A 13,820-nucleotide genomic window follows, 5' to 3' on the forward strand; every position below is an offset into this window, starting at 1 on the left:
AAGCTCCCTCTACACTGTCTCCCCATCAAACACTCCCAGGACAGGGACAGTATGGGGTTAGATACAGAGTAAAGCTTACTCTACACTGTCCCCCATCAAACACTCCCAGGACAGGGACAGCACAGGGTTAGATACAGAGTAAAGCTCCCTCTGCACTGTCCCCCATCAAACACTTTCAGAACAGGGACAGCACGGGGTTAGATACAGAGTAAAGCTCCCTCTACACTGTCCCCATCAAACACTCCCAGGGCAGGGACAGCATGGGGTTAGATACAGAATAAAGCTTCTCTGCACTGTCCCCATTAAACACACCCAGGACAGGAACAGCACGGGGTTAGATACAGAGTAAAGCTCACTCTACACTGTCCCCCATCAAACACACCCTGGACAGGGACAGCACAGGGTTAGATACAGAGTAAAGCTCCCTCTACACTGTCCCCATCAAACACACCCTGGACAGGAACAGCATGGGGTTAGATACAGAGTAAAGCTCACTCTACACTGTCCCCCATCAAACACACCCTGGACAGGAACAGCATGGGGTTAGATACAGAGTAAAGCTCACTCTACACTGTCCCCCGTCAAACACACCCTGGACAGGAACAGCATGGGGTTAGATACAGAGTAAAGTTCCCTCTACACTGTATCTAACCCTGTGCTGTCCCTGTCCTGGGAGTGTTTGATGAGGGACAGTGTAGAGTAAGCTTTACTCTGTATCTAACCCCATGCTGTCCCTGTCCAGGGTGTGTTTGATGGGGGACAGTGTAGAGTGAGCAGTGTAAAGCTCCCTCTGCACTGTTCCCCCATCAAACACTTTCAGAACAGGGACAGCACGGGGTTAGATACAGAGTAAAGCTCCCTCTACACTGTCCCCATCAAACACTCCCAGGGCAGGGACAGCATGGGGTTAGATACAGAATAAAGCTTCTCTGCACTGTCCCCATTAAACACACCCAGGACAGGAACAGCACGGGGTTAGATACAGAGTAAAGCTCACTCTACACTGTCCCCCATCAAACACACCCTGGACAGGAACAGCACAGGGTTAGATACAGAGTAAAGCTCCCTCTACACTGTCTCCATCAAACACACCCTGGACAGGGACAGCACGGGGTTAGATACAGATATAAAGCTCCCTCTACACTGTCCCCCATCAATAATCTAAGGACAGGGACAGCATGGGGTTAGATACAGAGTAAAGTTCCCTCTACACCATCCCCCATCAAACACTCCCAGGACGGGGACAGCATGGGGTTAGATACAGAGTAAAGCTCTCTCTACACCATCCCCCATCAAACACTCCCAGGGACAGGGACAGCACGGGGTTAGATACAGAGTAAAGCTTCCTCTACACTGTACCCCCTTCAAACACTCCCAGGACAGGAACAGTATGGGGTTAGATACAGAGTAAAGCTCCCTCTACACTGTCCCCCCATCAAACACTCCCAGGACAGGGACAGCACGGGGTTAGATACAGAGTAAAGCTCTCTCTACACTGTCCCCCCATCAAACACTCCCAGGACAGGGACAGCACGGGGTTAGATACAGAGTAAAGCTCTCTCTACACTGTCCCCCCATCAAACACTCCCAGGACAGGGACAGCACAGGGTTAGATACAGAGTAAAGTTCCCTCTACACCGTCCACCATCAATCACTCCCAGGACAGGTACAGCTCGGGGTTAGATACAGAGTAAAGCTCCCTCTACACCTTTGACGGTACTCGTAATGAAGATACCTGCCGGACAACGCTTGTGAAAAAATGTTATCATGACAGTCAGCCCTTTCAGTAAAATGAGCTGATAAATGGGCATTGGGAAGGGAAGAGGTATCGGTGAATGAAATGTGTACTGACCCTCTGTTGATGCCAGTCCACGGGGCAGTGTGTTGGAGTGGCACTGGCCTGGGTCTGGGACTTGGCTCTGGAGTTGCTGCACGCCACTGAACCCTGGCTGAGTGCCTCTGGCCTGGTTCGGGGGAGGAGCCATGCTGAGGAGGGAGACATCCGAGAAAACGGGACACTCGGAGCGAGCAGGTCTGAATGAGAAAGAACAGCAGTTATAACCAGCGGCAAACCCATTCACAACGCAAAACCAAAAAGCTGCATGTCCTCGCCGTGTTGGCCATCGCTCGCATATTCTCAGCGTGTTGGCCATCGCTCGCATGTTCTCAGCGTGTTGGCCATCACTCGCATGTTCTCAGCGTGTTGGCCATCGCTCGCATGTTCTCAGCGTGTTGGCCATCGTTCACATGTTGTCGACATGTTGGCCATCGCTCGCATGTTCTCAGTGTGTTGGCCATCGTTCACATGTTCTCAGCATGTTGGCCATCGCTCGCATGTTCTCAGCGTGTTGGCCATCGTTCACATGTTCTCAGCATGTTGGGCATCGCTCGCATGTTCTCAGCATGTTGGCCATTGTTCACATGTTCTCAGCATGTTGGCCATCGCTCGCATGTTCTCAGCGTGTTGGCCATTGCTCGCATGTCCTCGCCGTGTTGGCCATCGCTCACATGTTCTCAGTGTGCTGGCCATTGCTTGCATGTTCTCAACGTGTTGGCCATTGCTCACATGTTATCAGCGTGTTGGCCATCGCTCACATGTTCTCAGCATGTTGACCATCGGTCGCATGTTCTCAGCGTGTTGGCCATCACTTACATGTTCTCAGTGTGTTGGCCATCGTTCCCTCTGAGCAGACACACTTGCGCAGTCAATTTGCGCGCTTTGCAGTCAAGGCCAGCTGCTCTTACGTCTGCATTTCCGTAGCGCCCAAGCTTCCCCTTTTGCTTTGCGGCTGCCTGACATGCACCTTGCGCTAAGTGTCCACAGGCAGAGGAGGTGTGGGTTTGGCAGAATGCCTCTGGAGAGGGGCAGAGGGAAAGAGGGCTGAGGGAGAGGGTGGAGGGAGAGGGACTGAGGGAGAGAGATGGAGGGAGAGGGGGCTGAGGGAGAGGGGGCTGAGGGAGAAGGGACTAAGGGAGAGGGATGGAGGGAGAGGTGGCTGAGGGAGATGAGCGGAGGGAGAGGGACGGAGGGAGAGGGGGCTGAGGGAGAGGGTGGAGGGAGGGGGCTGAGGGAGAGGGTGCAGGGAGATGGGGCTGAGGGAGAGGTGGCTGAGGGAGAGGGGACGGAGGGTGAAGGACGGAGGGAGAGGGGGCTGAGGGAGAGGGGACGGAGGGTGAAGGACGGAGGGAGAGGGTGGAGGGAGAGGGGGCTGAGGGAGAGGGGGCTGAGGGAGAGGGGACGGAGGGTGAGGGACGGAGGACGAAGGGGCTGAGGGAGAGGGGTCTGAGGGAGAGGGGCGGAGGGAGAGGGTGGAGGGAGAGGGTGGAGGGAGAGGGGGCTGAGGGAGAGGGTGGAGGGAGAGGGTGGAGGGAGAGGGGACAGAATGAGGGGGTGGAGGGAGAGGGTGGAGGGAGAGGGTGGAGGGAGAGGGGACAGAGTGAGGGGTTGGAGGGAGTGGGGGCGGAGGGAGAGGGGGCGGAGGGAGAGGGGGCTGAGGGAGCAGGGGCGGAGGGAGAGGGGGCGGAGGGTGAGGGGACAGAGGGTGAGGGGGCTGAGGGAGTGGGGGCGGAGGGAGAGGGCGGAGGGAGAGGGGACAGAGTGAGGGGGTGGAGGGAGAGGGGTTGAGGGAGAGGGCGGAGGGAGAGGGGATAGAGTGAGGGGTTGGAGGGAGTGGGGGCGGAGGGAGAGGGTGGAGGGAGAGGGGGCTGAGGGAGTGGGGGCGGAGCGAGAGGGGGCGGAGGGAGAGGGTGGAGGGAGAGGGGACAGAGTGAGGGGTTGGAGGGAGTGGGGGCGGAGGGAGAGGGCGGAGGGAGAGGGGACAGAGTGAGGGGTTGGAGGGAGTGGGGGCGGAGGGAGAGGGCAGAGGGAGAGGGGGCTGAGGGAGTGGGGGCGGAGCGAGAGGGGGCGGAGGGAGAGGGGTCTGAGGGAGCGGGGGCGGAGCGAGAGGGGGCGGAGGGAGAGGGTGGAGGGAGAGGGGACAGAGGGAGAGGGGACAGAGGGAGAGGGGACGGAGTGAGGGGGTGGAGGGAGTGGGGGCGGAGGGAGAGGGGGCGGAGGGAGAGGGGGCTGAGGGAGCGGGGACGGAGGGAGAGGGGGCGGAGGGTGAGGGGACAGAGGGTGAGGGGGCTGAGAGAGTGGGTCTTGGGAAAGTGGCTGACGTGAGACTGTCCTGAACCCTGCGGCGGTGAGAGGTCGATGCTGACCGATGGGGGGGTGAGACAGGAAGGAATTGGGGGGGGGGGGGTGGAGGAAGAGGGGAATTACTGAGAGGGGCAGCAAGGTCGAGGGGGGGAGGGAGAGGGACTGAGGGAGAGGGCAGAGGACAGAGAGGGGAGGAAAGAGAAGGAAGGGGAAAGCAGGAGATGGGGGCGGTGGGTTGGGGATATTTAGTAATAACACTGAGAGAATGCACTAACATCCTGTTGAGTTGGATGACAGAGATTGGGAGTTGATACAAGAGCCTGTGGGAGCTCCTGAGAGTCAGGCTTGAGTAGTTCTTCAGTAAGGTGGAAATACAGAGTGGGAGCAGTGTAACAGAGCAAGCAGAACATGAGCTTCAGGCACACAGCTGATGGTAGGCATGATCCCTGAGGGTAAAGCAACCTCCAGTTGTAGCCATGGTGTCAAGGAAGCAATCGGGGCACAGCTCAAACCTGAAAGCGGAGGAGGAGAGCTCACCAGAGAGAACAATTCATGGCCACCCGGCCGGATGTGTGTGCACACTTTGGCACGGCATGCGAACAAGCAGCTGGACTCGGAGGGAATGCTGCACTCCCAGGCCAACAGGGAATAACACCATAACTTGATGGCCAGATACATTGTGTGTGTATGAATCTACACTGAGTCTGTGTTTATCTACATGATGGCTCAGTGGTTAGCACTGCTGCCTCACAGCGCCAGGGACACAGGTTCGATTCCAGCGTCAGGTGGCTGTCTGGGTGGGAGTTTACACATTCTCCCCGTGTCTGTGTGGGTTCCCTCTGGGCGCTCCCACAGTCCAAACAGGTGCACATAAAGGAGGATTGGCCATGCTAAATGGTCCCATAGTGCCCAGGCATGTGCGGGTTAGGGTGGATTGGTCGTACTAAATTACCTATAGTGCCCAGGACTGTAGAGGTTAGGGTGGATTGGCCATGCTAACTTACCCTGAGTGTCCAAGGATGGTGCAGGTTAGGGTGGATTGGCCATGCTAAATTGTCCCATAGTGCCCAGGGATTTGCAGGTTAGGGTGGATTGGCCATGCTAACTTACCCTGAGTGTCCAAGGATGGTGCAGGTTAGGGTGGATTGGCCATGCTAAATTGTCCCATAGTGCCCAGGGATGTGCAGGTTAGGGTGGATTGGCCATGCTAAATTGTCCCATAGTGCCCAGGGATATGCAGGTTAGGGTGGATTGGCCGTGCTAAGTTGTCTCATAGCGCCCAGGCATGTGCAGGTTAGGGTGGATTGGCCATGCTAAATTGTCCCATAGTGCCCAGGGATGTGCAGGTTAGGGTGGATTAGCCATGTTAAATTACCCAGAGATGTGAAAGTTAGGGTGGATTGGCCATGCTAAATTACCCCGAGTGTCCAGGGATGGTGCAGGTTAGGGTGGATTGGCCATGCTAAATTGTACCATAGTGCCCAGGGATGTGCAGGTTAGGGTGGATTGGCCATGCTAAATTGTCCCATAGTGACCAGGGATGTGCAGGTTAGGGTGGATTGGCCATGCTAAATTGACCCATGGTGCCCAAAGATGTACAGGTTAGGGTGGATTGGCCATACTAAATTGTCCCATAGTGCCCTGGAATGTGCAGGTTAGGGTGGATTGGCCATGCTAACTTACCCATAGTGCCAAGGAATGCGCAGGTTAGGGTGGACTGGCCATGCTAAATTACCCATAGTGCCCAGAGATGCGCAGGTTAGGGTGGATTGGTCGTACTAACTTACCTATAGTGCCCAGGACTGTATAGGTTAGGGTGGATTGGCCATGCTAAATTACCCATAGTGTCCAGGGGTGTGCAGGTTAGGGTGGATTGGCCATGCTAAATTGTCCCATAGTGCCCTGGAATGTGCAGGTTAGGGTGGATTGGCCATGCTAACTTACCCATAGTGCCAAGGAATGCGCAGGTTAGGGTGGATTGCCCATGCTAAATTGTCCCATAGTGTCCAGGGATGTGCAGGTTAGGGTGGATTGGCCGTGCTAAATTGTCCCATAGTACCCAGGTATGTGCAGGTTAGAGTGGATTGGCCATGCTAAATTACCCATAGTGCCCAGGGATGTGCAGGTTAGGGTGGATTGCCCATGCTAAATTGTCCCATAGTGTCCAGAGATGTGCAGGTTCGGGTGGATTGGCCATGCTAAATTGTCCCATGGTGCCCAGGGATGTATAGGTTAGGGTGGATTGGCCATGCTAAATTGTCCCATAGTGCCCAGGCATGTGCAGGTTAGGGTGGATTGGCCGTACTAAATTACCTATAGTGCCCAGGACAGTATAGGTTAGGGTGGATTGGCCATGCTAACTTGTCCCATGGTGCCCAGGGATTTGTAGCTGAGGGTGGATTGGCCATGTGAAATTGTCCCATACTGTCTAGGGATGTGCAGGTCAGGGTAGATTGGCCATGCTAAATTACCCATAGTTCCCAGGGATGTGCAGGTTCGGGTGGCTTGGCCATGCTAAATTACCTATTGTGTCCAGGGATGGTGCAGGTTAGGGTGGATTGGCCATGCTAAATTGTCCCAAAGTGCCCAGGGATGTGCAGGTTAGGGTGGAATGGCCATGCTAAGTTACCCATAGTGCCCAGGGATGTGCAGGTTAGGGTGGATTGGCCTTGCTAAATTGTCCCATAGTGCCCAGGGATGTGCAGGTTAGGGTGGATTGGCCATGCTAAATTATCCCATAGTGTCCAGGGATGTGCAGGTTAGGGTGGATTGCCCATGCTAAATTGTCCCATAGTGTTCAGGGATGTGTAGGTTAGGGTGGATTGGCCGTGCTAAATTATCCCATAGTGTCCTGGGATGTGCAGGTTAGGGTGGACTGGCTGTGCTAAAATGTCCCATAGTGCCCAGGGATGTGCAGGTGAGAGTGGACTGGCCATGCTAAATTACCCATAGTGTCCAGGGATGTATAGGTGAGAGTGGATTGGCCATGCTAAATTGTCCCATAGTGCGCACGGATGTGCAGGTTAGGGTAGATTGGTCGTACTAAATTACATCATAGTGCCTAGGACTGTATAGGTTAGGGTGGATTGGCCGTGCTAAATTGTCCCATACTGCCCAGGCATGTGCGGGGTAGGGTGGATTGGCCGTGCTAAGTTGTCCCATAGTGTCCAGGGATGTGCAGGTTAGGGTGGATTGGCCATACTAAATTGTCCTATAGTGCCCAGGGATGTGCAGGTTAGGGTGGATTGGCCGTGCTAAATTGTCCCATAGTGCCCAGGGATGTGCAGGTTAGGGTGGATTAGCCGTGCTAAGTTGTCCCATAGTGTCCGGGGATGTGCAGGTTAGGGTGGATTGGCCGTGCTAAATTGTCCCATAGTGTCCAGGGATGTGCAGGTTAGGGTGGATTGGCCGTGCTAAATTGTCCCATAGTGCCCAGGGATGTGCAGATTAGGGTGGATTGGCCATGCTAAATTGTCCCATAGTGTCCAGGGATCTGCAGGTTAGAGTGGATTGGCCATGCTAAATTGTCCCATAGTGACCAGGGATGTGCAGGTTAAGGTGGATTGGCCATGCTAAATTGTCCCATAGTGCCCAGGGATGTATAGGTTAGGGTGGATTGGCCATACTAAATTGTCCCATAGTGCCCAGGGATGTGCAGGTTAGGGCAGATTGGCCATGCTAAATGGTCCCATAGTGCCCAGGCATGTGCAGGTTAGGGTGGATTGGCCGTACTAAATTACCTATAGTGCCCAGGACTGTATAGGTTAGGGTGGATTGGCCATGCTAAATTACCCATAGTGTCCAGGGGTGTGCAGGTTAGGGTGGATTGGCCATACTAAACTGTCCCATAGTGCCCTGGAATGTGCAGGTTAGGGTGGATTGGCCATGCTAACTTACCCATAGTGCCAAGGAATGCGCAGGTTAGGGTGGACTGGCCATGCTAAATTACCCATAGTGCCCAGGGATGTATAGGTTAGGGTGGATTGGCCATACTAAATTGTCCCATAGTGTCCTGGGATGTGCAGGTTAGTGCGGATTGGCCATGCTAAATTGTCCCATGGTGCCCAGGGATTTGTAGCTGAGGGTGGATTGGCCATGTGAAATTGTCCCGTACTGTCTAGGGATGTGCAGGTTAGGGTGGATTGGCCATGCTAAATTACCCATTGTGTCCAGGGATGGTGCAGGTTAGGGTGGATTGACCATGCTCAATTGTCCCATAGTGCCCAGGGATGTGCAGGTTAGGGTGGACTGGCCATGCTATGTTACCCATAGTGCCCAGGGATGTGCAGGTTAGGGTGGATTGCCCATGCTAAATTGTCCCATAGTGTTCAGGGATGTGCAGGTTAGAATGGATTGGGCGTGCTAAATTGTCCCATCGTGCCCACGGATGTGCAACTTAGGGTGGACTTGCTGTGCTAAAATGTCCCATAGTGCCCAGGGATGTGCAGGTTAGGGTGGATTGGCCGTGCTAAATTGTCCCATGGTGCCCAGGGATGTATAGGTTAGGGTGGATTGGCCATGCTAAATTATCCCATAGTGCTCAGGGATGTGCAGGTTAGGGTGGATTGGCCATGCTAAATTGTCCCATGGTGCCCAGGGATGTATAGGTTAGGGTGGATTGGCCATACTAAATTGTCCCATAGTGTCCTGGGATGTGTAGGTTAGGGCGGATTGGCCGTGCTAAATTGTCCCATGGTGCCCAGGGATTTGTAGCTGAGGGTGGATTGGCCATGCTAAATTGTCCCATAGTACCCAGGGATGTGCAGTTTAGGGGTGATTGGCCACACTAAATTGTCCCATCGTGTCCAGGGATGTGTAGGTTAGGGTGGATTGGCCATGCTATATTGTCCCATAGTGCCCAGGGATGTGCAGATTAGGGTGGATTGGCCATGCTAAATTGTCCCATGGTGCCCAGGGATGTATAGGTTAGGGTGGATTGGCCGTGCTATATTGTCCCATAGTGCCCAGGGATGTGCAGTTTAGGGGTGATTGGCCACACTAAATTGTCCCATCGTGTCCAGGGATGTGTAGGTTAGGGTGGATTGGCTATGCTATATTGTCCCATAGTGCCCAGGGATGTGCAGATTAGGGTGGATTGGCCATGCTATATTGTCCCATAGTGCCCAGGGATGCGTAGGTTAGGGTGGATTGGCCGCGCTAAATTGTCCCATAGTGTCCAGGGATGTGCAGGTTAGGGTGCATTGGCCATGCTAAATAGTTCCATAGTGTCCAGGGATGTGCAGGTTATGGTGGATTGGCCATGCTAAATTGTCCCATAGTGCTCAGGGATGTGTAGGTTAGGGTGGATTGGCCGTGCTAAATTGTCCCATAGTGCCCAGGGATGTGCAGGTTAGGGTGGATTGGCCGCGCTAAATTGTCCCATAGTGTCCAGAGATGTGCAGGTTAGGGTGGATTGGCCGTGCTAAATTGTCCCATAGTGCCCAGGGATGTGCAGGTTAGGGTGGATTGGCCATGCTAAATTGTCCCATAGTGCCCAGGGATGTGCAGGTTAGGGTGGATTGGCCATGCTAAATTGTCCCATAGTGCCCAGGGATGTGTAGGTTAGGGTGGATTGGACATGCTAAATTGTCCCATAGTGCCCAGGGATGTGCAGGTTAGGATGGATTGGACATGCTAAATTGTCCCATAGTGTCCAGGGATGTGCAGGTTAGGGTGGGTTAGTGATTGGAAATTTAGTGTTACAGGGGTTGTGTCTGGGCGGATGCTCTGTGGAGAGTCGGTGTGGACCCGATGGGCCAAATGGCCTGTTTCCATCCTGTGGTGATTCTGTGATTCCATGTATGTGCACACAGGTATAATGCCTGTGTACATCTACACTGTGTCTGCACAGTTACCTACATGTGCACACATCCACCAAATCAATTCATGCTCCTGTATTGCATATCATGCCCATACATTGTGTGCACATTCACTGGAGAAACAGGCTTGTTTTCCATGTGTGCATTGACATTGGATGCATGTGTAAGCGGTGTCCACACACTATATACATCACATATGTACATGGGCACATATTAATTCTGTTCATGTGTGCAGACATATTGTGTGTAGGCACTGACATTGTGTGTTGTTTTTATTTCTTCATGGGATGTGTCACTGGCTGGGCCCAGATTTATTGCCCGTCCCTAGTTGCCCCCCTCGAGAAGGTGGGAGTGAGCTGCCATCTTGAACCGCTGCAGTCCATGTGCTGTGGGTTGACCCACAATGCCCTGAGGGAGGGAATTCCAGGATTCTGTCCCAGTGACTCTGAAGGAACGGCGATATATTTCCAAGTCAGGATGGTGAGGGGCTCGGAGGGGAACTTGCAGGGGGTGGTGTTCCCATGTACCTGCTGCCCTTGTCCTTCTAGATGGAAGTGGCCGTGGGTTTGGAAGGTGCTGTCTGAGGATCTTTGGTGAATTCCTGCAGTGCACCTTGTAGATGGTACAATTTAGCATGGCCAATCCACCCTAACCTGCACATCCCTGGACACTATGGGACAAGTTAGCATGGCAAAACCACCCTAACCTGCTGCTACTGAGCGTCGGTGGGGGGAGGGAGTGGATGTTTGTGGATGTGGGGCCAATCAAGCGGCTGCTTTGTCCTGGATGGTGTTGAGCTTCTTGAGTGTTGTTGGAGCTGCCCCCATCCAGGGGCAAGTGGGGAGTATTCCCTCACCCTCCTGACTTGTGCCTTGGAGATGGTGGGACAGGCTTTGGGGAGTCAGGAGGGGAGTTGCTTGACACAATATTCTGAGAGTCTGACCTGTTCCTGTAGCCACTGCATTTATATGGCTCATCCAGTTGAGTTTCTAGTCAATGGTAACCCCCAGATGTTGATAGTGGGGGTTTCAGTGACAGTAACACCATTGAAAGTCAAGGGGTAGTGAGTAAATTGTCTCTTATTGAAGATGGTCATAGCCTGGCATTTGTGTGGCGTGAATGTTACTTGCCACTTGTCAAGCCTGGATATTGTTCAGGTCTTGCTGCATTTGGACCTGAACTGCTTCAGTATCTGAGGAGTCACGAATGGTGCTGGACATTGTGCAATTGTTGGCGAATATCCCCATTCCTGACCTTATGGTGGAGGGAAGGTCATTGATGAAGCAGCTGAAGATGGTTGGGCCCAGGACACTACCCTGAGGAACTCCTGCGGAGATGTCCTGGAGCTGAGAATACTAACAACCAACAACCACAGCATCTTCCTTCGTGTCAGGTATGACTCCAACCAGCGGAGAGTTTGATGCCACACTCGGTTGAATGCAGCCTTGATATCATGGGGAGAGGTACGGGGGGGAGAGGGTCGGGGGGAGAGGGTCATGGGGAGAGGGACATGGGGACAGGGTCGGGAAGAGGGTCAAGAGAGAGGGTCATGGGGAGAGAGTCGGGGGAGAGGGTCATGGGGAGAGGGACTGGGGGAGAGGGTCATGGGGAGAGGGTCGGGGGAGAGGGTCATGGGGAGAGGGTCGTGGAGAGAGGGTCATAGGGAGAGGATCGTGGGGAGAGGGTCAGGGGGAGAGGGTCGGGGGAGAGGGTCTTAGGGAGAGGGTCATGGGGAGAGGGTCGGGGGGAGAGGGTCAAGAGAGAGGGTCATGGAGAGAGAGTCGGGGGAGAGGGTCATGGGGAGAGGGTCATGGGGAGAGGGTCATGGGGAGAGGATCGTGGGTAGAGGGTCATGGGGAGAGGGTCATGGGGAGAGGGTCATGGGGAGAGGGTCGGGGGGAAAGGGTCATAGGGAGAGGGTCATGGGGAGAGGGTCGGGGGGAGAGGGTCAAGAGAGAGGGTCATGGGGAGAGAGTCGGGGGGAGAGGGTCATGGGGAGAGGGTCGTGGGGAGAGGGTGATGGGGAGAGGGTCGGGGAGAGGGTCATGGGGAGAGGGTCGTGGGGAGAGGGTCATGGGGCGAGGGTCATGGGGAGAGGGTCATGGGGAGAGGGTCGGGGGAGAGGGTCATGGGGAAAGGGTCGTGGGGAGAGGGTCATGGGGAGAGAGTCATGAGGAGAGGGTTGGGGAGAGGGTCGGGGGGAGAGAGTCAGGAGAGAGGGTCATGGGGAGAGAGGCATGGGGAGGGGGTCATGGGGAGAGGGTCGGGGGAGAGGGTCATGGGGTGAGAGTCATGGGGAGAGGGTCGTGGGGAGAGGGTCATGGGGAGAGGGTCATGGGGAGAGGGTCGGTGGAGAGGGTCGGGGGAGAGGGTCATGGGCAGAGGGTCGTGGGGAGAGGGTCATGGGGAGAGGGTCATGGGGAGAGGGTTGGGGGAGAGGGTCATGGGGAGATAGTCGGGGGAAAGGGTCATGGGGAGAGGATCGTGGGGAGAGGGTCATGGGGAGAGGGTCATGGGGAGAGGGTCATGGGGAGAGGATCATGGGGAGAGGGTCGGGGGAGAGGGTCATGGGGAGAGGGTCGTGGGGAGAGGGTCGTGGGGAGAGGGTCATGGGGTGAGAGTCATGGGGAGAGGGTCGTGGGGAGAGGGTCATCGGGAGAGAGTCATGAGGAGAGGGTTGGGGAGAGGGTCGTGGGGAGAGGGTCATGGGGAGAGGGTCATGGGGAGAGGGTCGTGGGGAGAGGGTCATGGGGAGAGGGTCGGGGGGAGAGGGCCATAGGGAGAGGGTCATGGGAAGAGGGTCGGGGGGAGAGGGTCATGGGGAGGAGGTCGGGGGGAGAGAGTCGGGGGGGAGAGGGTCATGGGGGGAGGGTCAGAAGGAGAGGGTCATGGGGAGAGGGTTGGGGAGAGGCTCATGGGGAGAGGGTCATGGGGAGAGGGTCATGGGGAGAGGGTCGGGGGGAGAGGGTCATGGGGAGAGGGTCGGGGGAAGAGGGTCGGGGGAGAGGGTCATGGGGAGAGGGTCGTGGGGAGAGGGTCATGGGGAGAGAGTCATGAGGAGAGGGTTGGGGAGAGGGTCGGGGGGAGAGAGTCAGAAGAGAGGGTCATGGGGAGAGAGTCGGGGGAAAGGGTCATGGGGAGAGGGTCGGGGGAGAGGGTCATGGGGGTAGGGTCATAAGGAGAGGGTCATGGGGAGAGGGTCATGGGGAGAGGGTCATGGGGAGAGGGTCGGGGGAGAGGGTCATGGGGAGAGAGTCATAGGGAGAGAGTCATGAGGAGCGGGTTGGGGAGAGGGTCGGGGAGAGAGTCAGGAGAGAGGGTCATGGGGAGAGAGTTGGGGGGAAAGGGTCATGGGGAGAGGGTCGGGGGAGAGGGTCGGGAGGAGAGGGTTGGGGAGAGGGTCGGGGGGAGAGAGTCATGGGGAGAGGGTCGGGGGGAGAGGGTCATGGGGAGAGGGTCATGAGGAGAGGGTTGGGGGTGAGGGTCATGGGGAGAGGGTCATGGAGAGAGGGTCATGGGGAGAGGGTCATGGGGAGAGGGTCATGAGGAGAGGGTCAGGGGAGAGGGTCGGGGGGAGAGGATCATGGGGAGAGGGTCATGGGGAGAGGGTCGGGGGAGAGGGTCATGGGGAGAGGGTCGGGGGCAGAGGGTCATAGGGAGAGGGTCACGGGGAGAGGGTCCTGGGGAGAAGGTCGGGGTGAGAGGATCATAGGGAGAGGGTCATGGGGAGAGGGTCGGGGGGAGAGGGTCGGGGTGAGAGGATCGTAGGGAGAGGGTCATGGGGGGGGAGGGTCATAGGGAGAGGGTCATGGGGAGAGGGTTGGGGAGAGGCTCATGGGGAGAGGGTCGGGGGAGAGGGT

General features: G+C 55.9%; 1 protein-coding gene across 4 annotated transcripts in view; it reads right to left on the reverse strand.

The window, feature by feature from the left end:
• The window catches only part of LOC122542458 (transcription activator GLI1.S-like), a 265,219-nt gene that overhangs the window by 41,300 nt on the left and 210,099 nt on the right, over positions 1-13,820 (reverse strand). For all 4 annotated transcript variants that reach the window (XM_087985477.1, XM_087985475.1, XM_087985478.1 and 1 more), the window contains one exon: positions 1,853-2,034. In XM_087985477.1, coding sequence (XP_087841603.1) covers positions 1,853-2,034 — 182 coding nt within the window. The remainder of the gene's footprint in view (positions 1-1,852; positions 2,035-13,820) is intronic.

The sequence above is a fragment of the Chiloscyllium plagiosum genome, unplaced genomic scaffold (assembly GCF_037043375.1).
Source record: "Chiloscyllium plagiosum isolate Xiang-an unplaced genomic scaffold, Cpla_swu_hap1 HiC_scaffold_53X, whole genome shotgun sequence".
Classification (NCBI taxonomy): Eukaryota; Metazoa; Chordata; class Chondrichthyes; order Orectolobiformes; family Hemiscylliidae; genus Chiloscyllium; species Chiloscyllium plagiosum.